Below are 27,426 nucleotides of genomic sequence, written 5' to 3'. Positions count from 1 at the left end.
AAAATAAAAAATAAAATAACAATCCAACAATATATCTGTGTGAATCATGAGGGAATAGTGGATGAGGGCAGGTATATCTCGCCCAGATACCTTTCCTATGTGGCCTAGTCTGGTCAGTATCGCACCTGGTTACTAATGAATAATGGGAGGCGGATATAAAAGGATGCCAGGTGGTTGTGTGAGTGTCTCAGCCTGGGGACACAGAGAGCCTGTCTGTGTGAGAGACACACGTGAATGAAAGCAGTGCCCACGGTAACTGTGGTTTGGCTGGACGGGAGAAGCCCGCCAGTTGGTAGTTAGGTTGTACCTTGTTTAGTTAGTGCCGGACAGGCAAGGATTTGTTTTATGTTTTTATTTCCTTTATGCATTGCTTTCACCTTTAATAAACCTGACCCAGTGTCAGTTATACCCGGACCCCGGCTGTGCGCCTGAGTTTCATACTGAACGCACGTGACCTTTGACCCCAGCAAAGGCGATCCTGGAGTGTTTTATCACATTGTGGTGGAGAATGCAGGCATCACGTTGGAAGCATGAGCATGGAGGACGTGGTGAAAGCGCTGGTACAGTCCACTGCCGTCCAGCAAGAAGCCAATCGGGTGATGATGGCCCAGCTGAAGGAGTTGGTGGACATGACAGCTACCGATCGTTCGCTTCTCCAGCAGGTGGCGCAGCGCCTGGGAAGCTTACCTGAGGTTAACCTGGAAGCCGAGTCGAGAGTGATTCACGTGAGTCGGTACTGGCAGAAGATGATGACCGAAGATGACGTCGAGGCATACCTGACCACGCTTGAACGGACGGCGGTGCGAGAAAAATGGCTGAAGGAACGATGGGCCAGCCTGATTGCCCCGTTTCTTTCCGGTGAGGCCCAAAAGGCTTATTATGACTTAGAACCTGCAGCCGTGCAGGACTTTGACAAACTGAAAGCCGAGATCTTGGCCCGGCTGGAAGTGACGACCGCTGTCCGTGCACAGAGAGTGCATCAATGGACTTATCAACCGGATAAACCACCGCAGTCACAGATGTTTGACCTGATCCACGTGACGAAGAAGTGGCTACAACCCGAGTTGCTGACAGCGCCAGAGATAATCCAGAGAGTCGTCATGGACAAGTACCTGAGAGCTCTACCGCCAGCCCTGAGGAAGTGGGTAAGCCATGGAAATCCTACGATGGCAGATCAACTGGTGGATCTGGTTGAACGTTACTCCGTGGCGGAAGGACTCCGAGACAACGCTACCCCACCTCGTTCTTCATCATCTCCATGTGGAACTGGTAAGACTGTTCCAGGGAGTAGAGGAGAAGGAAAAATCCCTAAGACAGTGGGAGAGGAAAACAGGACTGCCCGCACTGTGAGGCCGAGAGTAACGAACTATGGTCTAAGCAAGGGGCCCGTTAGGTGTTTCCGCTGCCAAGAGATGGGCCACATTGCTGCGAACTGTCCGGTCACTGCTGAACCCATGCAGTGCGACATCACAGACTCTAAAAACCGCATGTCTATGGTTGCACGGGTAGTGAGTGTGAATGCCGGTCAAAAGGATGTGGAAAAACACTTGTGTGATTTAACTGTTGATGGCAAAAATGTGGTGGCATTGTTAGACTCAGGAAGTGTGGTGACTCGGGTGAAGGCCAGTCTGGTGTCAGCCCCGACTGGACCATCAGACAAATTTTCTGTAACGTGTGTGCATGGAGACACCTGTTCGTACCACACCACGGTCATATGCATTACTACTTCCTATGGGTCTGTGCAACATAAAGTGGGACTTGTCCCTGCGTTATTGCATGATGTTATCTTGGGCCGGGACTTTCCCCACTTCTGGCAATTGTGGGAGAATCAGTTGATGCCCCAGGGTAATAGTGTACATGGTTCTTCTCCCAGGGAGCGTGTGGGTCCCGAACCCCTGGATGAGGTCCCCCCGGAAGACTCGGGGGAAGAGTCTGCTGGAAATGACCTGCAGTTCCCGTTTTCAGTCATGGCGGGTGATACAGAGGAGACCAGGGAAGAGGAGGAGGCCGACAGCCGTCCACCTCCCCGTTTGCCGGATTTGGAAGTTCAGAAAGATGACTTCCAAAGCGAGCAAATAAAGGATCCTACCCTTTCTCAGGCTAGGACAAATGTAAAAGTGATAAATGGGGTACCCGTAGAACCTGGCTCTAGGCTGGCATATCCTTACATGGTCCTGGAGAATGATTTACTATATCAGATAGAGAAAAAGGGGGAAGACACGGTGCAACTATTAGTCGTGCCAAAACCCTACCGGCGGCAGGTGCTGGACCTGGCCCACGGACATGTGATGGGAGGTCACCTGGGAGTCCAGAAAACCACCGAAAGGATATTACACTGTTTTGCTGGCCAGGCATGCATCACAATATTCATGTATATTGTGAGTCTTGTCCTGAATGCCAAGCATCTGCGCCTAAGCCCCGGTTCTGTAGCCCTTTGGTACCCCTACCTATTATTTAGGTCCCGTTTGAGAGGATTGGGATGGATTTAGTTGGGCCCCTTCCACGGTCTGCACGTGGACACCAACATATCCTGGTCCTCTTGGATTATGCCACTCGTTACCCGGAGGCCATCCCTTTGCGTAACACGGCCACCAAGACGATTGCCAAGGAACTGGTGCATGTGTTTAGTCGGGTCGCTATACCAAAACAGATACTCACCGACCAGGGGACTCCCTTTATGTCCAGGGTAATGAAGGAGCTCTGCCGGTTGTTACAAATCGAACCGTTACGCACATTCGTATATCACCCTCAAACAGACGGGTTGGTCAAACGGTTCAATAAAACTCTGAAGCAGATGCTGAGAAAGGCGATAGACAAGGATGGGAAGAACTGGGACTATTTACTTCCGTATTTGCTTTTTGCCATCGGGGAAGTGCCCCAGTCTTCCACGGGATTCTCGCCTTTCGAGTTATTGTACGCCCGACGTCCTCGCGGACTGTTAGACGTCGCCAAAGAAACCTGGGAGGGTCAGGTCACTCCATTTAAAATGGTGATAGATCATGTATCCCAAATTCAGGACCGTATTGCGGCTGTTATGCCTATCGTCAAAGAACACATGATGCAGGCTCAAGGAGCCCAAAAAAGAATCTATGATAGGGGCGCCAAGATCCGTACATTTGCACCCGGAGATAGGGTGTTGATCCTGGTCCCCACAGTGGACAGTAAGTTCCTAGCAAAGTGGCAGGGCCACTTTGAGATTAAGGAAAGAGTTGGTGAAGTAAACTACAAAGTATACCAGGCAGGTAAACGGAAACCTGAACAGATTTATCATGTGAATCTGATAAAACCCTTGAAAGATCGGTCTGCCTCGTCAGCGGAGCTGGCCCGTCCCGTCTGCTCGCATACCGTATCGGAGGTACGGGTTGCAGAGACTCTCTCGGAGCGGTAAAAGACTGAGGTCAGGCAGTTTCTACTTCACAACCAAAAGTTTTTCTCAGAAAAACCCGGGCAGACTACGCTAATGAAACATGACATCGTAACGGAACCTGGTGTCACAGTTCACGTGAAACCCTACAGAATTCCGGAAGCGCGCCGTGAAGCCGTTTCCCAAGAAGTGAAGGCAATGTTAGAGTTAGGTGTCATTGAGGAATCGCACAGTGCTTGGTCCAGCCCGATTGTGTTAATTCCTAAACCGGACGGCACCATCCGGTTCTGCAATGACTTCAGGAAACTGAATGCGGCCTCAAAATTTGATGCCTACCCTATGCCCCGGGTCGAGGAGTTAATAGATTGGTTAGGAAAAGCCCGGTATATTACGACCCTAGACCTAACAAACGGGTATTGGCAGATCCCTCTGGCGGAGGCGGCTAGATTAAAGACGGCATTTGCTACGCCGGAAGGTTTATTTCAGTATGTGTATATGCCGTTTGGACTGCATGGAGCACCGGCGACCTTCCAGAGACTGATGGATCGAGTCCTGAGGTCACATAGGCAATACACTTCGGCCTATTTGGATGACATTGTCATTTACAGCTTGGACTGGGAGACTCATCTCCAGAAAGTAGAAGCTGTGATTGACAACCTGTGGGAAGCAGGTCTAACCGCGAACCCCAAGAAATGTCACATCGGGCTAGAAGAAGCCCGGTATTTGGGGTATGTAATTGGGAGGGGTATTGTTAAACCCCAGGTCGATAAGATTCAAGCGGTTCAGGACTGGCCGCAACCTGTCAACAAGAAGCAGGTGCAAGCCTTTCTGGGGATCGCCGGCTATTATCGCCGGTTCATACCCAATTTTGCAGCCATCGCTACCCCCCTAATGGATCTTACCAAAGGGAAAGACTCTGTCATGATTAAATGGAATTTAGCGGCTGAAGAAGCCTTCCATAGCCTAAAACGGGCACTTTGCTCTCAACCCGTACAGGTGACTCCGGTTTTCTGCAGCGAGTTTGTGGTACAAACAGATGCCTCTGATACCAGTATCGGGGCCGTACTGTCACAAGTGAGGGATGGAGTGGAACACCCAGTCCTCTATCTCAGCAGGAAGCTGAATAAACATGAGCAAAAGTATGCAGTCGTAGAAAAAGAGTGCCTAGCCATTAAGTGGGCTCTAGAGGCCCTCAAATATTACCTGGTGGGCCAAAAGTTCAGGCTGATCACTGACCATGCCCCTCTCAAGTGGATGCACTTTCACAAGGAAGGGAATAGCCGGGTGACCCGGTGGTCCCTTGCCCTGCAGGCCTACACTTTTACGGTGGAGCACCGCCCAGGGGTACAGATGGGGAATGCAGATGCCCTGTCCCGAGTGCACTGTTTGGCGGGTGTCATTGCTCGACCGGAGTGGTCTGAGCAGGGGGGGGGGGGATATGTGAGAATCATGTGGGAATAGTGGATGAGGGCAGGTATATCTCACCCAGATACCTTTCCTATGTGGCCTAGTCTGGTCAGTATCGCACCTGGTTACTAATGAATAATGGGAGGCGGATATAAAAGGATGCCAGGTGGTTGTGTGAGTGTCTCAGCCTGGGGACATAGAGAGCCTGTCTGTGTGAGAGACACACGTGAATGAAAGCAGTGCCCACGGTAACTGTGGTTTGGCTGGACGGGAGAAGCCCACCAGTTGGTAGTTAGGTTGTACCTTGTTTAGTTAGTGCCGGACAGGCAAGGATTTGTTTTATGTTTTTATTTTCTTTATGCATCGCTTTCGCCTTTAATAAACCTGACCCAGTGTCAGTCATACCCGGACCCCGGCTGTGCGCCTGAGTTTCATGCTGAACGCACGTGACCTTTGACCCCAGCAAAGGCGATCCCGGAGTGTTTTATCACAATACCATACCTGTCACTGTTCTTAGTGGCAGCAGGTGTCGGATGATGGGGGTAATAATGCCATCACCCCCCTCCTGCTGTCATTCTGACTATTATAATTCTCATCATTCTCCTCTGCTCTCGCCGATCGCTGTGTTCAGCACCTGCCGCTGGGGAACAGCGCTTACTGTAGCGATTCTTCCCCAGCAGCCGTCCATGTGGTAATGATGCGGCACATGGTTCCCACGCGTGTACCATATGTATTACACACACTGACATGGCTATCTCCTGTGCTAGTTTTTCTGGTACCGGAAATATCAGGACATGTGAATCCGGCCTTAGTCTGGTTGGTGTATTACGGCACACGACTACTCCCCTCTTCCCCTGGCATCAGAGAATCCTGAAAGCGTGCAATGACAGGATTCACAACTCTGACGTCACATGGAGTGACTGCAGACTGGTGGTTTAAGACCAGCCAACCCATTTAATTGACAGTGCATCTATCAGGGAACCTGTTTTACAGAATTTGCTCTAAGTAGCAGCAGTGCATTACAGAGCATTTTAATATCTTTTGAATAACGTCCATAAGTGCTTCTGTATACTAGTATATTATCATGCAAGCTGCCCTTGGTAAAGGTGTAAGCAGGTTGCGAGATGCAGTGACGCGAGAGAGGCAGAGCAAGGGTTAACAATATAACAATTTATTTTAACAGTAAAGGAACTCCTCGTAGGAAGATAAACAGTTAAATTGTAAGAAGAAATGGCAAAAGAAGAAAACAGTTCAGTTATCAGACTTATCGTTTCCTTAGATTCCTCAGCCGACTGATCCACTGGGGGTTGTAATCCTGTCAACGGCTGGGGCAGTGGTCACAGATGAGGTCCCACAGACAATAGTCCAACTTCTGGCGGCAACGGGCGGTCTTCGGTTTTACCCGTTGAGCCCCTAGTCCATGAGTCTGTGCAGTCAATGCAACAAGGGCCGCAGCAATCCCGGGGTTAAACGTGGGTTGATGTGCCACAGGCAAGAGAGGGGACCGCAAACTACTGTCCTGTACCTGGCCCTCGGTTCTCTGCACATGCACGATACTGGCTGTCACTGAGCGTGCGGTGCTTATTACACTAGCTGTCTCGCTGGTGGCACCGGGAGTTGTCTGCTGCAGTCCGTCGCAGCGCCGGCACTTCGGGTGCGGAGTGCGATGCCCACCTTGCTGCTCGCACGCTGACGGCGGGAACCTAACTGCCCCTTCACACGCTTTTGCCTCAGCTACCGGCCGGGTTCCCTGTCTAAACACGCCCCCGCTGCCCAGGTCATAGGGCCTGTCTGGTCCCCTATTCCTTCCCCCAGGAATCTTGGGGCGCAGCCTCGACCGTCCCGGATCCGACCCAATACTGGTACCCGCAGCCCAGTCTTCCTCCTTTCAAAGGCTCCACCTAATAGGCATACAGTCCTGCATTGCACTGCAATCAATTGCATTTTAGAATTGCATTAAAAAGTCATACTTACCTCTCCAATCTCATCCCAAAGATACCCTGCCCTCGATTGTATCTACTCTGAGCAGCAGCAATCACATCCCAACAAAGGGACCACCTGCAGGCTGCAGCCAATTGTTACCTGAAGCTAGTCACCTGTGCAGCCAGTGATTGGTCACTTTTTTGTGTGTTGACAGTTATTAAGAATTAGAGATCATCAAAGGACACGTGAAGCAGCAGGGAATAGAAAAAGTCAACAAGAAGCCTAAACCAGGCTGTGTCTTTAACAGATAACATACGTATGGTGAATTTTTGCTGTTGGGAAAGTCAAAATATTGTTGCTACTTACGTATGCCCATCCTTTAGCCTGCACAAATGCTAATACAAATGACACTATTGTTGCAGCCAGAGTCAAAACCATCAAAACCAGGTGAATCTGCAATTTAACAGTAAGAATATGGTACAATTAGAGACAGCGTCAGTAAGGAACATTGTCAGTAATTTAAGCAGGAGTCAGTCATTCTTTGATATCAGTAGCAGCGAGCACTGAAGACTCAAAATTATTTTTCACAATCTCAGTCTAAAATAAATGAAAATAAAAGATGCAGGTCAGACTTTAACCTCTTCCAGTCACTGGAATGCCTATTCCCAGACTAGCAGTATCAGGGCTCCCTGCATCGGGTGCAGTACAGATTTACCTCCTCTGCCTGGAACTGCCTATCATAAGTCAAGCTAATTAGCTTGGTAATCAGGCTTGTGATGCATTATTCTTGGCAGTCACTGGTTATACCCCTTAGTGACAGAGCCAGTTTGCAGCTCAATGACCAGGCCAATTTTTACAATTCTAACCACTGTCACTTTATGAGGTTATAACTCTGGAACACTTTAACGGATCCCGCTGATTCTGAGAATGTTTTTTCGTGACATATTGTACTTCATGTTAGTGGTAAAATGTATTCGATATGTCTTGTGTTTATTTATGAAAAAAATGGAAATATGGCAAAAATTTTGAAAATTTTGCAATTTTCAAACTTTAAATTTTTATGCCCTTAAATCAGAGAGATGTGTCACACAAATTTCTTATTAAATAACATTTCCCACATGTCTACTTTACATCAGCACAATTTTGGAAACAAATTTTTTTTTTTTTGTTAGGAAGCTATAAGGGTTAAAAGTTGACCAGCGATTTCTCATTTTTACAACAAAATTTACAAAACCTTTTTTTTTAGGGACCACATCATATTTAAAGTGATTTTGAGGGGTGTACATGACATAAAATACCCAAAAGTGACACCATTCTAAAAACTAGACCCCTCAAGGTGCTCAAAACCACATTCAAGAAGTTTATTAACCCTTTACGTGCTTAACAGGAACTAAAGGAATGTGGAAGGAAAAAATTAACATTTAACTTTTTTTTGCAAAAAATGTACTTCAGAACCAATTTTCTTATTTTCACAAGTGTTAAAAGAGAAAATGAACCACAAAATTTGTTGTGCAATTTCTCCTAAATACGCCGATACCCCATTTGTGGGGGTAAACCACTTTTTCAGCGCACGGCAGAGCTCGCAGGGAAGGAGCGCAGTTTGACTTTTTCAAAGCAGAATTGGCTGGAATTGAGATCGGATGCCATGTTGCGTTCGGAGAGCCCCTGATGTTCCTAAACAGTGGAAACCTCCAACAAGTGACCCCATTTTGGAAACTAGACCCCTTAAGGAACATATCTATATGTGTGGTGAGCACTTTGAACCTTCAAGTGCTTCACAGAAGTTTATAGCGTAGAGCCGTGAAAATAAAAAATCATTTTTTTCCCACAAAAATGATATTTCGCCCCCAAATTTTTAATTTTACAAGGGTAACAGGAGAAATCATACCCCCACAGTTGTTGTGCGATTTGTCCTGAGTACGCTGATTCCCCATATGTGGGGATGAACCACTGTTTGGGCGCACGGCAAAGCTCAGAAGGGAAGGAGTACCGTTTGACTTTTTCAATGCAGAATTGGCTGGAATTGAGCTTGGACGCCATGTCGCATTTGGAGAGCCCCTGATGTGCCTAAACAGTGAAAAAACCCCACAAGTGACACCATTTTGGAAACTAGACCCCTTAAGGAACTTATCTAGAAGTTTGGTGAGCACTTCGAACCCCCAAGTGCTTCACAGAAGTTTATAAACGCAGAGCCGTGAAAATAATAAATCATTTTTTTTTCCTCAAAAATGATTTTTTAGTCCCCAATTTTTTATTTTCCTAAGGGTAACAGGAGAAAATGGACCAGAAAAGTTGTTGTGCAATTTGTCCTGAGTACGGTGATACCCCATATGTGGGGGGAACCACTGTTTGGGCGCATAGGAGAGCTCGGAAGGGAAGGAGTGCCATTTTGGAATGCAGACTTTGATGGAATGGTCTGCGGGCGTCATGTTGCGTTTGCAGAACCCCTGATGTGCCTAAACAGTATAACCCCCCCACAAGTGTCCCCATTTTGAAAACTAGACCCCCCAGGTGTGGTGAGCACTTTGAACCCCCAAGTGCTTCACAGAAGTTTATAACGCAGAGCCGTGAAAATAAAAAGTCTTTTTTTTCCCACAAAAGTGATTTTTTAGCCCCCAATTTTTTTTATTTTCCCAAGGGTAACAGGAGAAATTAGACCCCCAAAGTTGGTAAATAGTGGAAAACCCTCAATTCTTGCTCCAACCCTAACCCCAACACACCCCTAACACTATTCCCAACCCTAACCCCAACCCTAATCCTAATTCTAACCCTAGCCCTAACCCTAATTCCAACCCTAATTTCATCCCTAATTCTAACCCTAACTCTACCCCTAGCCCTAAACCTAATGGAAAAATGAAAAAAAAAATATTTTCTTTATTTCATTATGTTTGCCTAACTAAGGGGGTGATAAACGGGGGGAGGGGTTTACTATTTTTTTTATTTTGATCACTATTACAGTGATCAAAGGGAATGAATGGAATCTGCCAGCCAGAGCCTGCAGATTCGCGGCGGGCGCACTGCGCATGCGCCCGCCATTTTCTTCTGGATCCAAGATGGCGGCGCCCACTGGAGGAGGCAGGAGGGGGACGCAAGACCACCGGGAGGGGATCCAACGCCACCGGGAGGTACCGGGGGGGTCGGGGACCTTATTTCTCTCTCCTCTGATGTGCGATCACATCAGAGGAAAGAGAAATTAAATGGAAAATCGCTTCTTTTTTTTGCGATCGCCGTTATAGGGTTAATAACGGTGATCGCAAAAGCGGGGTCAGTAAAAACCGAACCGATTCATGTTCTCTGGGATCTCGGCTATCCCCGGCAGCTGAGACCCCGGAGAAAATCCGACACTGTGGGCACTATTCACTTACTCCACAGCGCTGTGGATTAACGGCACTGTGGTTTAAGTAATTACTGCCGTTAAAAGGTGTATCGGCGGTCGTTAAGGGGTTAATCAATAGATCAGCTGCAATCCCGTGCTGTAATGTCTGTGTACTCTTTTGCGTCCTCCCTCTCCCAGGAGCTGTGGTATGATCAGAACATGTCCCTGTACGATCAGACACAGCCATTACACACTACACAGCAGGGGCACATTTATAAGATTATCTCAGCGCAGGAGCATTTAAAAAAAACAAACATCCATTTGGAGAATTTATTTTTATTTAAAGATCTATTGGTTAAAACGTACTTTGTTCGTGTGACAACACCTTTGAGCAAGTCAGCATGATCCCCTCTCCTGCTCCACTATTGGTTCTCAACACAATGGTCATCTTATTCCTAGTTCTTCCTGAACGCTACGCCCTCTTTAGTGCTTGTCCCAAAATTGCCCCAATCACCAGCCACAGGAGAATGTGCGGTGAGGATTAACAAGTCTGGATTCACATAGAGTGTCTGCAGACTTGTACCCTAAGGTCGAACAACTCCTTTAAACTATTAAAAACGACTTAAAAGGCTGTACCTTTTCACAAGTAGTCTCCAGCTCTCACAAGACCTCCTTGTGACCTCTGCTCTCCTACATTCCTCACCCAATCGCCTTCAAGACTTCTACCAGGCATCACCATCCTCTGGATTGCAATGCCTCAACACTTACAATTGTTTCCCAAATTTGGAACCGTCAAACAGAACCTAAAAACTCATATATTCAAAAATGCCTACAGGCTACAGCCATAAAGACATGCGTGTTTTCTCCCAATGTGATAATGTCAGCTATCCTGGCTCCTTCTTGTAATAATCTCCATCCTGGGCACCTTCCTGGTATAATGTCCTCCATTATGGTGTAATGTTTCCCATGCTGGTGTAATGTCCTTCAACCCAGTATAATGTCCCCTATCCTGGTATTATATCCCACATTATGGTATAATGTCCCCCATGCTGGGCGCCTTCCAGATTTCTCCAGCAAATTTTAAAAAGAAACAAAATTATTCTACTCCACTTCCCCCACTCCCATGCTGGATGTCAACCTCTTCTGTAGCTGGTGCAGGAGCTGACAGCTGACCATTGGCAAGCCAACTTCTGCTGCCATCCTCTGAGTGGCTGGCGGCGTGTAATAAAGCACAGGGAGCCAGCAGTTCTCTGAGCCATTACACATTTCACTTCTATGTGGGTCCGAGAACCCACATTCAGGTGAAATTGGTGTCTATGGGCTCCTTTCCCACACAGCCCTGATTGTGTTTGAACCCTCTGCAAGTGATATCGTTACGCCCTAGTCACTGCCAGCTCACTACCACCACAGCTGCTGAAATCCTTCCCTGGCCTATTGTTTCTTTCCCCAATACCCTATAGATAGTAAGCTTGTGAGAGCAGGGCCCACTCCCTCTCTGTATCGGTATGACAGTCATATATATATATATATATATATATATATATATATATATATATACATACACACATGTGTGTAACCACTTTTTCACATTTGTAGCATCCTGGAATTAAAGGTGCTTTAAAAATAAATCTTATGTCAGATACTGTATATTATTATGTAGTACAGAAGACATTTACAAAAATCAAATTGTAGTAAATTGTTTTTGTGTCGTCTGAGTACCTGGAACCAAAGAGCTTTTCCAAAAATAGGAGTCTTTGCAGCAGTTTTAATATATCGAGCAATAATCATCCCTAAACTTCCAGTAGTCATCCAAGCAATAAGCATAAGGGCCCCTGCAGAAGTGAAAGGCAAAAATATCACATAAATAAGTCTTGTTTTCTTTTATGTACAATTCTCTGACACCAAAGTTCATCTATGTATTGAAGCATCTGTGGGTCTGCTGCAGGAAAATCAGAGTGCTGCACTTGGCCGACCCCCAGTGATCAGTAAGGGTGAGTGCACACTCTGCGGATTCACCTGCTGATTTTTCCGCACGGAGTGACCTGCGGTTTTCCCTTGCAGATTGACACCTGGACAATGGAACAGGTGTCAAACCGCTGCGGAATCCGCAGAAAGAGTTGACATGCTGCGGATTTAAAACCGCAGCAAATCCGCACAGAAAAATCCACAGCATGTGCACAGCGGATTTGAATTCCCATTGGCTAACATTGTACAGTACATTGCCTGTGGAACTGCTGCGGACCCGCAGGGCCAAATCCGCTGCAAATCCGCAGCAGAATCCCCAACGTGTGCACACACCCTCATCATATGGATAAGGGATAACTTTGGATTCTAGACTTAACATTTTAAAACATATAGACAAGGTCCCAAGCAGTGAAAACGTAACTACGATGTGCATGTGCCACACTGAGAAGGCAGAGCCACTCTGTAATTAGAAGTAACAACAAACAATGCTATACTTTCCCTGTAACGGTTGATACATGTGATGCACAATCTTTTTGTAAAAGGATTTGGCCAGGGCCAGACCGGGATTAAAAAAGAATCCTGGCACACAGAGCTCCCCACAACCTACATATTATCATCCCCTCACCCTCTGTGCTATATCAGGGAAAAAAGTGGCCTCATATGTGCAGCACTTTAACCCCTTCACCCCCAAGGTCATTTTCCATTTTTGCATTTCTGTTTTTTTGCTCCCTTGTTTCCCAGAGCCATAATTTTTTGTATTTTTCTATCATTATGGCTATGTGAGGGCTTGTTTTTTTGAGGGGCAAGTTGTACTTTTGAACGATACCATCTGGTTTTACCGTATTGTGTACTCAAAAATGGGGAAAAAAATCCAAATTTGGTGAAATTGCAAAAAAGGTGCAATTCCATAACTTTTTTTTTTATACCATATTAATCAAATGCTAAAACTGACCTGCCATTATAATTTTCCAGGTAATTACAAGTTTGTAGATACCAATAGGTTCTTTTTTAATCTAAGTGGTGCAAAAAAAATCCCATTTGTTAAAAAAAAAAAAAAATTGCGTCATTTTCCGAGACCCGTAGCATCTCCAATTTTTGGGATCTGGGGCTGGGTGAGGGCTTATTTTTTACGTGCCGAGCTGATGTTTTTTTTATACCGTGTTATTGCAGCTATGATGTTTTGATCGCCCGTTATTGCAATTTAATTCAGTGTTGCGGAGGCCAAAAAAACTTAATTCTGGTGTTTTGAGTTTTTTCCTCGCTACACTGTTTACTGATCGGATTAATTCTTTTTACATATTGATAAATCGGGCGATTCGGAATGCTGCGATACCAAATATGTGTATTTTTTTAATTGTTTTATTTTGAATGGGGGAAAAAGGGGGGGGGGGTTAAACTTTTATATTTTTTTTAAATATTTTTAAAAACATTTTTTCTTACTTTTCACTTGTTCAATAATCTCCGTGGGAGACTAGAAGCAGTGATCACCCGATCGCTTGTGCTACATAGAGCAGGGCTGATGTAGCAGAAATGCTCACTTGCTATAGGCGGCGCTCATATAGCAATCCGGCAACGACAACCACAGGGGACTGCTACACACTCTGGGTGGTCATACTAACCCATCGGCAACCCGCGGTCATGTGACACGGGCACTAGTGAGTGGGATTAGTGATGCGCTCCTGGTGCGATGACGCTAAATGCCGCTGTCAGAGATTAACTTCCGCGGGTGGATCACGATTCCACCCACGGCTGTTAGGGCCAAATGTCAGCTGATGAAATGACATGTGCCGGGAAAGATGTGGGCTCATAGCTCTGTTTAATTCCATAATGTAAGCTATTTTCTTATGTATTTGAATTAAAAATTCTCTATCCTTCCCTAACTATACTAACTGCTTTTTGGTTTTTTTTTGCCCTACTTTTTTTTTATAATGCTTTGTTAGAGAATTCCAGTGCATGTTGGGATATTGAAACAAAGCGACATCAGGGATCAGAGGCTGCGGTCACTGCTGCAGCCTTTTCCCCCTCCCTGAAGCGAAGCATCAGTGACCTTCATTTTATAGACTGGGCTATTCTCTGCTCTGTCACTGTGTGATATGCACAGTGACTATGTGCTCTCTCGCCGGCTCATAACAGCAGTAATGAGCTGGCACTGTTAGTGTGCATTGTCATAATACACGGCGTACAGAGAGCAGAGTCACCCCCGCAAGTAATGCCTCCTGTTCCTCCATTGAAAATAAAGATCTTTAAAAAGAGAAATAAAATTATATATTTCATATATCGTCCATTCTTTACTTCTCTGAACACAATTCAACATCTTGTATTAGTCTAGCCTGATGAAGAGACCTGAGTAGTCTCGAAAGCTAGCAGTGTGTTACGATCTTTTCAGTTAGCCATTAAAAGGTATCAACCACTGAGGACTCTCAATCTCTATATATACTGTAAATCTGAATGTGTGTGTGTGTCACCAACCAATCACGAAGCAGCAGAGTGGGATGCGGTTGGAGAGTAGGGCTGAGCACGGATACAGCAGGACAGTGCATGGAGAGTGGGGCTGTGAGGAAGACAGTCTTCAGGACAGGGGCCGAATAGTGCCGGTACCCTCCCAGCCCTGTCCCGGCTCAGTCGGCGCTCCCCGTCGCCAACTGCGCTATCCCCCCTCTCCCCTGCAGCTTTCTGGCCTAAATTTAGTCCCCCGCTTCTACTGCGGCCTACTACAGCGCTTGGTCACGCCCCCCGCAGGCAGCCCAATCACACGCGCTTCAGCTCAGCTCTAGCTCCGCCCACTCTGGCAAGCCACGCCCCCGCAGGCCGCCCAATCACATGCACTGCAGCTCCGCCCACACCGGCCGAACGAACAATCTGTGCACCTCTCTCTCCTGGTCCCGGCGTCACCGCGTGTGGTGCATCGAGAGCGGGGCTGTGGGGGAAGAAAGACAGCGGAGCTGTAGAGGGAGTAAGCGGGAAAGCAGGGCTGTGAAGGAAGAGAACGGGGCTGTGGACGGAGAGAGCGGGAGAGCAGGGCTGTGAAGGAAGAGAACGGGGCTGTGGACGGAGAGAGCGGGAGAGCAGGGCTGTGAAGGAAGAGAACGGGGCTGTGAACGAGGAGTGCAGGGCTGTGAAGGAAGAGAACGGGGCTGTGGAGGGAGAGAGCGGGAGAGCAGGGCTGTGGACGAAGAGACTGGGGCTGTGGAGGGACACCGGGACATGGATGTAGAGCGCGGCTGCGGAGGGATAGAATGGGACGGCGGGTGGAGAGCGGGGATGTTAAGGAAGACAGCGGGACCCACAGTTAGGTACTATGCCCGGGCAATGCCGGGCTCTTCAGCTAGCTCTAAATATTTTTCTATCTACTGGCTAACACGGTACAAAGATATATATTTTTCCTGTATTTTAACATATGCTTTTTCATAATGATGGAGGCAGTTTTCATACTAACCATGTGTCTTTACCATTATGGGTGTGCTTTGTTCTCTGTGAGTTACATTGGAAGTTGCTGAGATGTTAACTTTGGTGTCACTCGAGAATACACCTGGTCCATGAAATTTGATCTGTCCTGGAGAATAGAGAACAGGTAGAACAAGTTTAACTGAAGGCTAAGGGTGCTTTCACATTGCATTCAGGCAACTGTTTGCTTGCCCCATCAGGGCTTGCATCCGAATCCCCCACAAAACGGGATTCGGGCGTTTGCATAGACTAAGTAGGTATACACTTCTAAGGCCGGGGTCACACTTGCGAGTGTGATGCGAGAAACTTGCGTGAATCTCTCGCATCAATACTCGTCGCTGCCGCAGGCACTCGGGACTGGAGCGTGCAGCTGCATAGAAATACATGCAGCCGCACACTCGCATCACACTCGCAAGTGTAACCTTGGCCTAAAAATGATGCACAGCAGAACATTATTCTAGTCTATGGCCCCGTTGGCGCATAAGCTCGAATCCCGTTCTGCGGGGAGATCAGACGCAAGCGCTGACGAGATCAAAGAAACAGGTAACCAAACTTTTAGGATGCTTTCACATTGCGTTCAAAGAGACGGCACCCTGTATAGAGAAAAATATTAAGTTCCAGGCACTCCCTCATCTATATACTGTACTTATGTAGTTATCAAAATTCTATATAGCTATTAAATGCTTAACTCCTTCACGACCTTTGACGCCACGTAGGCGTCATGAAAAGTCGTGCCAGAACGACCCATGACGCCTATGTGGCGTCATGACTTTAAAGCCCCCCTGCGGGTCGGGTGACCTAGGTCACTGAAAGGTCACCCGACCCGCAGATACAGGGGGCTTTGTTCTTCGCCACAGGGGGCGTGGCTTCGCCCCCACGTGGCTACGATCGCTCTGATTGGCTGTTAAAAGTGAAACAGCCAATCAGAGCGATAGTAATATTTCATCAATGAAAATTGATGAAATATTACAATCCAGCCATGGCCGATGCTGCTGTAGCATCGGACATGGCTGGAGACACCGATTCCACCCCCCCCACCGGCGATCGCCCCCCGCAACTGAATGACAGCGGCGATCTGCCGCCGCTGTCATCATCTGCCCCCCTCCCATTCCCTCTGCTCCCCGCCAGCTTCCGATAACCCCCTCACCCCCTCTCACCTCCCCCGGCACCTTCTAAGTCCCCCTGTCGCTCCCGGTGTCCGGCGGGTCCGGTTCATGGGCGCCGCCATCTTGAAAATGGCGGGCGCATGCGCAGTGCGCCCGCCCAAATCTGCCGGCTGCAGATTCCATTCTTTCATTTTGATCACTCTCACAGTGATCAAAATGAAAGAAAAAGTAAATAAACCCCCGATTATCACCCCCATAGGTAGGCACAACTAATAAAGTAAAGAAAATATTTTTATTTTTATTTTTCCATTAGGGTTAGGGTTAGGGTTGGAAAGAGGGTTAGGGTTGGAAAGAGGGTTAGGGTTGGAAAGAGGGTTAGGGTTAGGGTTGGAAAGAGGGTTAGGGTTAGGATTGGAAAGAGGGTTAGGGTTGGAAAGAGGGTTAGGGTTGGAAAGAGGGTTAGGGTTGGAAAGAGGGCTAGGGTTGAATTAGGGTTAGAGTTGGAATTAGGGTTAGAGTTGGAATTAGGGTTAGGGTTGGAATTAGGGTTAGAATTAGGGTTAGGGTTGGAATTAGGGTTAGCGTTGGAATTAGGGTTAGGCTTGTGGTTAGGGATGTGTTAGGGGTAGGGCTGTGGTTAGGGGTGTGTTGGGGTTAGGGTTGGAGTTAGAATTGAGGGGTTTCCACTGTTTAGGCACATCAGGGGGTCTCCAAACGCGACATGGTGCAACCATTGATTCCAGCCAATTTTGCATTCAAAAAGTCAACGGTGCACCCTCCCTTCCAAGCCCTGACATGTGCCCAAACAGTGGTTTACCCCAACATATGGGGTATCAGCATACTCAGGAAAAATTGCACAACAACTTTTGGGGACTAATTTCCCATGTTACCCTTGGGAAAATAAAAAATTGGGGGCTAAAAAATTATTTTTGTGGAAAAAAATGATTTTTTCATTTTCATGTCTCTGCATTATAAACTTCTGTGAAGCACTTGGGGGTTCAAAGTGCTCACAACATATCTTACATACGTTCCTTGGAAGGTCTAGTTTACAAAATGGGGTCACTTGTGGGGGATTTCCACTGTTTAGGCACATCAGGGGCTCTGCAAACGTAATTACGACCGCAGACTATTCCATCAAAGTCTGCATTTCAAAACGTCACTACTTCCATTCCGAGCCCTGACGTGTGCCCAAACAATGGTTCCCCCCCGCATATGGGGTACCAGCGTACTCAGGACAAACTGGACAACAACTTTTGGGGTCCAATTTCTCCTGTTACCCTTGTGAAAATAAAAAATTGTGAGCTAAAAAATCATTTTTTGAGGAAAAAAAAATTATTTTTTATTTTCATGGCTCTGCGTTATAATCTTCTGTGAAGCACTTGGGGGTTCAGTGTGCTCACTACACATCTAGGCAACTTCCTTATGGGGTCTAGTTTCCAAAATGGGGTCACTTGTGGGAGGTTTCCACTATTTAGGCACATCAGGGGCTCTGCAAACGTAATTACGACCGCACACCATGCCATCAAAGTCAGCATTTCAAAATGTCACTACTTCCCTTCCGAGCCCTGACGTGTGCCCAAACAGTGGTTCCGCCCCACATATGGGGTACCAGCGTACTCAGGACAAACTGTACAACAACTTTTGGGGTCCAATTCATCTTGTGACTGTTGTGAAAAAAAATTGCGGGCTAAAAATCTTTTTTTTTTTGAGGAAAAAAAATGATTTTTTATTTTCACGGCTCTGCGTTATAAACTTCTGTGAAGCACTTGGGGGTTCAAGGTGCTCACCACACATCTAGATAAGTTCCTTGGGGGGTCTAGTTTCCAAAATGAGGTCACATGCCGGGGGTTTCTACTGTTTAGGCACACAGGGGCTCTGCAAATGTAACATGACACCCTCAGACCATGTCATCAAAGTCAGCATTTCAAAATGTCACTACCTCCCTGCTGAGCCCCGACATGTGCCCAAACAGTGGTCCCCCCCCCACATATGGGGTACCAGTGTACTCAGGACTAACTGTACGACAACTTTTGGGGTCCAATTTATCCTGGTACCCCTGTGAAAATAAAAAATTGCGGACTAAAAATATTTTTTTTAAGAAAAAAAAAATATTTTTTATTTTCACGGCTCTGCGTTATAAACTTCTGTGAAGCACCTGGGGGTTCAAAGTGCTCACTATGCATCTAGATAAGTTCCTTAGGGGGTCTAGTTTCCATACTGGGGTCATTTGTGGGGGAGCTCCAAAGTTTAGGCACACAGGGGCTCTCCAAACACGACATGGTGTCCGCTAACGATTGGAGCTAATTTTCATTTCAAAAAGTCAAATGGCACTCCTTCCCTTCTGAGCCCTGCCATGCGCCCAAACAGTGGTTCCCCCCCACATATGGGGTACCAGCGTACTCAGGACAAACTGGACAACAACTTTTGTGGTCCAATTTCTCCTGTTACCCTTGTGAAAATAAAAAATAGCGTGCTAAAAAATCTTTTTTGAGGAAAAAAAATGATTTTTTATTTTCACTGCTCTACGTTATAAACTTTTGTGAAGCACTTGGGGGTTCAAAGTGCTCCCTACACATCTAGATAAGTTCCTTAAGGGGTCTATTTTCCAAAATGGTGTCACTTGTGGGGGAGCTCCAATGTTTAGGTACACAGGGGCTCTCCAAACGCGACATGGTGTCCGATAACGATTGGAGCGAATTTTCCATTCAAATAGTCAAATAGCGCTCCTTCACTTACGGACCCTGCCGTGCGCCCAAAGAGTGGTTTATGACCACATATAAGGTATCTGTGCACTCAGGAGAAATTGCCCAACACATTTTAGGATCCATTTTATCCTGTTGCCCATGTGAAAATGAAAAAACTGATACCAAAATAAAATTTTGGTGAAAAAAAAGTACTTTTTTTTTTACCGATCAATTTGTGAAGCACCTGGGGGGTTCAAACTGATCACTATGCATGTAGATAAGTTCCTTGGGGGGTCTAGTTTCCAAAATGGGGTCACTTGTGGGGAAGCTCCAGTGCTTAGGCGCACAGCGACTCTCCAAACGTGACATGGCAAGCGCTAAATATTCCAGCATATTTTCCATTCAAAAAGTCAAATGTGCTCCTTCCCTTCCGAGCCCTGCCGTGCGCCCAAACAGTGGTTTATGACCACATATGAGTTATTGGTGTACTCAGGAGAAATTGCCCAACAAATTTTAGGATCCATTTTATCCTGTAGCCCATGTGAAAATGAAAAAATTAATGATAAAAGAAAATTTGTGGTGCAAAAAATAATATGTCCATTTTTTCCTTCCACGTTGCTTTAGTTCCTGTGAAGCACCTGAAGGGTTAATAATCTCCTAGAATGTAGTTTTGAGTAGCTTGAGGGGTGCAGTTTTTAGAATGGTGTCACTTTTGGGTATTTTCTGCCATATAGACCCCTCAAAGTGACTTCAAATGTGAGGTGGCCCCTAAAAAAAATGGTTTTGTAAATATTGTTGTAAAAATGAGAAATCGCTGGTCAACTTTTAACCCTTATAACTTCCTAACAAAAAAAAAAATTGTTTCCAAAATTGTGCTGATGTAAAGTAGACATGTGGGAAATGTTATTTAGTAACTATTTTGTGTCACATCACTCTCTGGTTTAACAGAATAAAAATTCAAAATTTGAAAATTGCGAAATTTTCAAAATTTTCGTCAAATCTCTGTTTTTTTCACAAATAAACGCAAAAATTATCGACCTAAGTTTACCACTAACATGAAGCCCAATATGTCACGAAAAAACAATCTCAGAATCGCTAAGATGCGTTGAAGCGTTCCAGAGTTATTACCTCATAAAGGGACACTGGTCAGAATTGCAAAAAATGGCCAGGTCATTAAGGTCAAAATAGGCTTAGCCACGGGCAAAAACATTATGATCAAGGGTACGTAATAGGCTACTCCCATCTTATAAAGTGATGCCATATTGCTACGCTTTGTCATCACTCTCTGATCCAACCTTTGGTCCACTAGTGATTTTGAGAATGAAAAAGATGCATCTCTATCTCTGGTATAGACTTGTGTCTCCTACATTGCTTCTTAAACCAGAGCAGTGCTTACGGCCACCCACAGTGCAGGGAATTGCACAGACCTGGACTGGTCATCTGACCAATTGAGCAGATTCCTGGTGGGCCACTCTGCTGAAACCCACAGTTGGTCTCCCACTCCCAGTGGTTTTGAATATTATAGACAGCTAGTGCAGAGGACACAAAGCCCTGCTGTGTAGTCCAATACAGGAGATTAAGACGCTCGGTGGGGGCACAGCTAAGGCTTCTCCAGTTTCCAATCTCCTGACTTCCTCTACCTGGGGCATCTGCTTGTCATTACTGCAGTCAGAGCCTGTGGCTTTATTTAACACCACTGGGCAGCCAGTGCAGGCTCTCATGGGAGGAAAGGCTGTGGGGTTCCTTCAGAGATACATTTTAAGAAGAAAGAGTTTTAGTCTGGTGGCGCTGAACACCATTTTGTGGGCAGAGCTTACCAACTGAGGTGAAGCTTTTTTCTTAGTATAAATAAAGATAAGAACTTTGTAATATATCTTATAGAAAATTGCCTCTTTCCCCACATGAAAACTTCCCTGAATTAATTGCTTAAAGCTGTCTAAAGGTTTTCAGCTCAATGAAGGATCAAGTGACAGTTGCTGCCTCAAGAAGTCTATGGGAAGGGGAAGAGGAAGAAGCTGGCAGCAGGGAATTTGTAAGGAGATGGATATACTGCCCACAATCTCCCTTGGAGAATATGTGTATTGTTGCAAAAGTGTTTTGATGTGAAATTCATTATGACATTGTTGCATTCTGCCTAGCAACAGGTAGGTAGAGTTAATGGTTGGGACTAGCCCAGAGTGGAAGTGGTCATATTGAAAAGACAAGAGACAGTTTCTGTCAGAAAGGGCCCAGTGTGTGTAGAAAGCAGATCTAAAAAGTCTAGTGTGAGCAGTGCCACATGAAGTGGGTATCCCTAACAAGAGTGGAGACAGAGGATAGCGAGATCCTACTGAAGAGAAAGAGTGAAGTAAACGAAAGAACAGTGATTGGACAGAGTTGGGTCCGGGGACAGGACGCCTAGCAGTACGGCCCAGAGATCTAACTCACAGAGGTCATAGACCTAAGCAGGACGGAGTACATAAGAAAAAGAGTGCCCATGGTTATAGAACGTCAGACACAGTAGCGCTCTTAAAAGGGAAAAAGACGTGGAAAAGGACTCTTACAAGCTGGACTGTAGTACTTAAGTGTCATGAAGTGTAAAGGAATGTTGAAGATTAAGGATAAGACAGAAAAGAAGAAAGAATTGATACATTGTGTGGCAACTGCTCTGTATTGTAAAAGGAAACGTCCATCGAGATATGTGTCCGCTATCTCCTGTATAAAATCCCTCCCCAGTTATCATTGAATAAAAAGTTTATTTTTGATTGGTGGTCTCCCTCATTGATCAGTCAAACACCTGGTTCAGGCCAACTCAAGCCATTGGTTACATAGGGCCTGCAAGGGTGTAGTGCCTACCCAGGACAAGTCCACACATCTCCTCAGGACCTGCACATTCATGTAATGTGTTGGGGCATAAGGGTCCCGTTTCACTTAGCGACGCACCAGCGATCCCGACAATGATGCGACCTGGTAGGGATCGCTGGTGCGTCACTAAATGATCGCTAGTAAGCTGCCAAACAGGCAGATCTCTTCAGCGACGCAGCAACGATCCAGCGATCAAACACAGCGATGCACGCTGGCCAGCAGGACGCCGACAACGAAAAAATGGCCGATCAGCGATATCCAGCAGGGGGGCCGGTGGCTGCTGCGCATCACATGTAGCGAGATCGCTGTTGCATCACAAAATCGGTGACGCTTTAGCGATATCGCTAGCGATCTCGTTATGTGAGACGGGGCCTTAAGAGGCAAATACCTTGCCCATGGCTAACCAATTAACCAGATTGTTTTCTTTAGCGTATTTCAGAAAACTGGTGCAGCACAAGAGAAGACCTGGAAATGATAGTGGGAGGTTTGAATGATAGATTTCAGTCTTAGGCCATTAGTGAAATGGAGAGGTAGGGTAGGCTGGAAGACAGAGATGAGGGGCGAGATGTAGGGTGGTGCAGAACTGTGGAGAGTTTTGTGGGCAAGGATGATCAGTTTGGATTCTATAGTGGATAGGCAATGCAAAGACTAGCACATTAACATGGACTTGAATATCATATGACAGCCATCTGTTTTCACATTACTCCATGTATACCTGATGACAAAATAAACTTCTATTTTTTAACTTACCATTGTAGCTCCTTGAATTATGAAGTAGTACAGTAATAATAAGTCTACTGTATCTCAGCACTCCAGGTACATTTGATAATACATTCCCCTTCTATACAGGTAAACCTATTGTATATAAGAAACTAGTGTCTACTGTCACCTAGACTTTACTCACCATTATCAGAGGATCCATAAGCCATAAAGATGTAGTACAAATCAGAACCGTTACTGGCTCGGGATTGGTAGATGGGAAGTTGTGTTGAAATTTGATTTTTTGAAGTGAAAGAACATTGTATCACACCGTTGGTGTATGAGGAAATCCTGACATCTACATTACTCTGTCAAATAAGATAAAGAAAACCTTAGTGGGCTGTACGCAATATGGAAAGAAATCTGAGATAAAGCACTGGGGACCACAGATGCAGAGAATTATTTTGGATAAAAGCCACAATACTCAGAATAATGTTGGCCAAAGCCGCAGATATCGACAGCTTCAGCTGACAATCTAATGCATATAGATGCCCCAAACAAAATATTGTCAGGAAAGATAAAGATCCGGCCTGTCATTTTTAGAACTGCGCATCTGTTCGCACTGCCGTCAGATGTCTAGCAGCGGCTCACTCATAGATAGAGCTGAGCTGCAGAACCTATTCCAGTTTTAATCAACCTTGCTGAGGATCCAACTGTATATACAGTACTTACAAATAATATGGATAAGACGACAAATGTGCCATATGGAGAAGAGGAGATCGGAGAGATAGTGATAATTAGTCATATGGGCGACATTGATATTGCATCATACATCCACTGAGTGGCCACTTTATTAGAGAAATCTACCCGTTCAAGATTGGAGTTTTCTCTGTATGAAAATTAGACATGAGACCCCGGAGCGCAGCATAAAATCAAGTGAGCAAGTTTTCTTTGGATCAGAATATATCCAAAGAAAGAGGGCCTAAATTAATGGCACTTCAATATAACAACATATCCAACAAGACCAACGAAGTTATGCCATAACATAGTGTTTGACATACCATATATTATTAACCTTACTGGCCACTGCTTTATATATGGGATATATCCTCAATAAAAATCTTTATAGCTATATCATGTTCATACCTTGATATCTGCAGAGTGGTTCTTAGACAAACACGATTTGGGGCAAATCACATATATTTTCAGTCACTGTACTGTTATATGAAATTGTTGGTTATACTGTATGCTCTTTGTTAGTGTTTGTCTGCCATGTGGCAGGTTGCACATGCACTACCTTGTAAGGCTCTATAGACATGTATCTCTTTTTAATGGTTTTTATGTTATTTAGTATGATGCACTAATAAAGGATATTTTTATATGGCATAACTTCGTTGGTCTTGTTGGATATGTTTTCTTTGGATCAGTTGAGTCTGTATCCAAATTAGAATGAGAAAATCAAGTAATCTGAGTAACTTTGAACATTACTTGGTCATCGTCACCAAGATAACCAAGACTAATCTAAAAATGCCAACCTTGCAGGGCTTTGTTGAGCAACAGTGTGGAGAGCATGTTGGGAATGGGAATCAAGAAATAACGTCCAGCAAAATCTCCATCTAACGTGTCGCAACTATAAAACACTATGTTGTCTGCATTGACCAATATTTCTTGTATTTCGCCATGACATATTGATGAGGTTCTTAAGGTCAGTGCTGGTCCAACACACTACAAGAAAGGTGTTTATGGTAAAGTGGCCATTCCTTGTATGTAATCCTTTATAGTAGCATGTCCAAAATGAAATATAGCAGCCTTTGGAACACTTACATCTTTCTTACCGGTAGGAACTTACCAAAGGCAGAATGAGAGGTGGCTTTCGTCCTTCTGAATAGGCATGCTGGATTTCTACTTGTCCAACTGAATTTATTACACATATATAAATGTCATCCGATCCCTGGAACACAGAAGATATTTTGTATCCGTGGCCAGATATATGTTATTTGTTTGTGCGTTCCACGGGTTGCAGCGCACTGCGTGGTAATCTGGGCACCTTGGGGTCATGGAGGCAGCAGGAAGTGATGCGCTACGTTCCATGCAATGGAATACATGCTCTATGTAATTTCCGGAAATTCCATCACTTCCGGCCACTGCAACGCACGCCAGCATTCAGTGGCCGGAAGTCTATTTGATTCCGCTTGCTGGAGCGCATGCCGGCATGGGTGAGTTAAGGGAGTGTGTGATTTATGCCCGGTGTTGATGGCTCGCTGATTCCGGTGGGCGGAGTGCACTGTTGCGAGGACATGGAATGGGGGTTATTTGAGTCTGCCCATTTGACAGCCAGTTCATGTCACTTATCATGGCATCCGGCATCTTAAACATCTGCATTACCTCCTGATGAACCGTGGTGACAGGGAAACGCGTCGGGGTGCATCCAACTCATGCCAAGTTTACTCCTTAATGTTTATCACTATGATCTATTCTCTTACAATATTTGACCTCTACAAAATACATGTCCTAACGCATTATGATGGGCCAGAATATGGATTGTATATAAGAGATGTTTTGAATCCACACCAGATTTTGGCACGTGATTATCAAAGGTATTATGTATTCTGTCTGTCCTTTTCATATGCCTATTTCAAGCCAGAAATATTCTATTATGTGGATTATTGTGGAGTACCAGTCATGAATTGTGATGCATTTTGATATTTTATCGTGCTGCCATTAAGATACCCATAGGAAATTCATATGAAGTGTATTTGGATTTAAGAAAAGACTCTTCATTTCTATCCGATATGATATTGCTTTCCAACTTATATTGATAGGGAAGTGAGGGATAGTCCACGTTGAGTGGGGGCACCAAAAAAATTGTTCTTTTAGGGTGCCAACCTCCACAGTCAGGCAGGGGCAATTCTAGGTCTACTGTAGGGAATCTATAGGCAAATTGATTTTTGGTCAGTTTACTATCTAACCTTTTTCACTGGGTAGGTGTTTTTTAATATTGATGAATTAGTTGATTTTATGGGGAAATATATGTTCACATGTTAATTCTATTTTCCTGATATATTGGATTGAGATTAGTACTGGAACACAGAAGATCAGGGTTTACACATTTTTTTACACTAACAAATCACATATGTTTGAATGTAGGACATTTTAGTTTTCTTACCATGAACTGGTCATCTGAAAAGCCAATTGACACATATCCTCCAGAAGGACCACTTATCTCAAAATTATATGCACCATTGTCCGTCATAGCCGAAGACATGAACAAACAGTTAGTAGTTTTGGAGGGGTCACATTCAGAAGGATTGCTAAGGCAAATCTTCTGTGTACCACAATGCTCACTGGAAATATAAGTAGGAGGAGGTTTGGAGGAAACAGGAGTAGTGGTTTCCAAACTACTTGTAATTGAAATGTTTGAGGCTGCAGGAGCAGACAATATTGGGCTGTTTGTCACACTTGAGTTAAGAAAAACCTATGGAAAGGAAAATATTTTTTATTAAATTCAGGATGATATCTATCTCAATATTATGTCTCTATTTGAGAACTAAAATAGGCAAAGAACTATAGTAACAAAAACTATTTTCATAGATGGATAAAATGACAATGCTTCTCCTATTCACTGCAATGTAAAATAGGACGGTGTCATGCTCGCGCCTAAGCTGAATGGCGCGAGCCAGGGGGTTCTGGCCCCACTGTTCCACAAACCAGACTACCCTTGAAGGGGCATGACTACGGCAGCTACCTCGGTCTTCACTGGAGCCTCTGATGGTGAAGTCAGGCTTGTGCGGCAGGTAGCTGCCGGGTGCTACTCCAGGGTGGTGTCTGGCTGTGGCTGCTGATCCCACTCAGGAACAGGACACCTGGACAGGTGCGAGTGACAAGCAGGCTGAGACACAGGGCAAGCGGGCACGGCTTGAGACACAGGGCAGGCAGGTACGGCTTGAGACACAGGAGCTCGCCAGAGTGCAAGGTAGGCGGAGCTCGCAAGAGTGCAAGGTAGGCGGAGCTCGCAAGAGTGCAAGGTACAGACAGGGAGGACACAGGGAATGACACAGCAGGGAAAGGAACCACAGACAAGGAGACTGACAGACAGAGCTAAGACAGAGTTCAGACAAAGACAGTACAAGACAAGGTAAAGGGACCGAAGGATACAGGGACCAAGATATTCTGCCTCCTGGAGGGCGAGCAAAGAAGTACCAGGCAAGTACTCAGACAAAGCTAGGACAAGACAGGGACCAGGATATAAGCCTCCTGGTGGGCACTCAGAGTGTACTAGAAATGCTAGGAGTAAAGCCTCTCAAGGAAGGCAAGACAAAGGACAGGGCCTGGCTTCCTCAGTAGCAAGGAGCTAACTGAATATAGACATTGCACAGGCAAAGGTTAGTGGGTGTGGCGACCCTATATAGTAAATGGCTCCAGGTGATTGGTCGGGGACAGATTAGACCGCTGCACCCTGACTGCATAAGAAGCAGAGAGGTCAGGCGCCGCCCCCTATACACACAGTCAGGAAACATGGAGAGCAAGCAGGAAAAGAAGAGGCATAGCGCATGGAGCTGGCAGCAGACAGAAATCACCGCATGACCTGGAGCAGTGAGTAAGTTGGTGTGCGGGGATGGGAGGCCATGTAGTGATGCCAGCAGGGTTGTTACAGACGGCACACGGATTCTACAC

General features: G+C 45.6%; 1 protein-coding gene across 1 annotated transcript in view; it reads right to left on the bottom strand.

Annotated features, from left to right (window-relative positions):
- LOC141085740 (putative ferric-chelate reductase 1) overlaps nucleotides 1-27,426 on the bottom strand; it is a 56,309-nt gene that overhangs the window by 14,817 nt on the left and 14,066 nt on the right. The window contains exons 5-10 of the mRNA XM_073571275.1: nucleotides 25,919-26,227; nucleotides 24,602-24,703; nucleotides 22,958-23,120; nucleotides 15,412-15,528; nucleotides 11,730-11,842; nucleotides 7,061-7,147 (exon numbers count right to left, since the gene is read on the bottom strand). Of these exons, the coding sequence (XP_073427376.1) occupies nucleotides 7,061-7,147; nucleotides 11,730-11,842; nucleotides 15,412-15,528; nucleotides 22,958-23,120; nucleotides 24,602-24,703; nucleotides 25,919-26,227 (891 nt within the window). The remainder of the gene's footprint in view (nucleotides 1-7,060; nucleotides 7,148-11,729; nucleotides 11,843-15,411; nucleotides 15,529-22,957; nucleotides 23,121-24,601; nucleotides 24,704-25,918; nucleotides 26,228-27,426) is intronic.

The sequence above is a fragment of the Dendrobates tinctorius genome, unplaced genomic scaffold (assembly GCF_039654945.1).
Source record: "Dendrobates tinctorius isolate UK_male_01 unplaced genomic scaffold, ASM3965494v1 ptg000029l, whole genome shotgun sequence".
In the NCBI taxonomy this organism is placed as follows: Eukaryota; Metazoa; Chordata; class Amphibia; order Anura; family Dendrobatidae; genus Dendrobates; species Dendrobates tinctorius.
The sequence above is the reverse complement of the archived record's forward strand: the minus strand, read 5'-3'. Positions and strand labels throughout refer to the sequence as shown.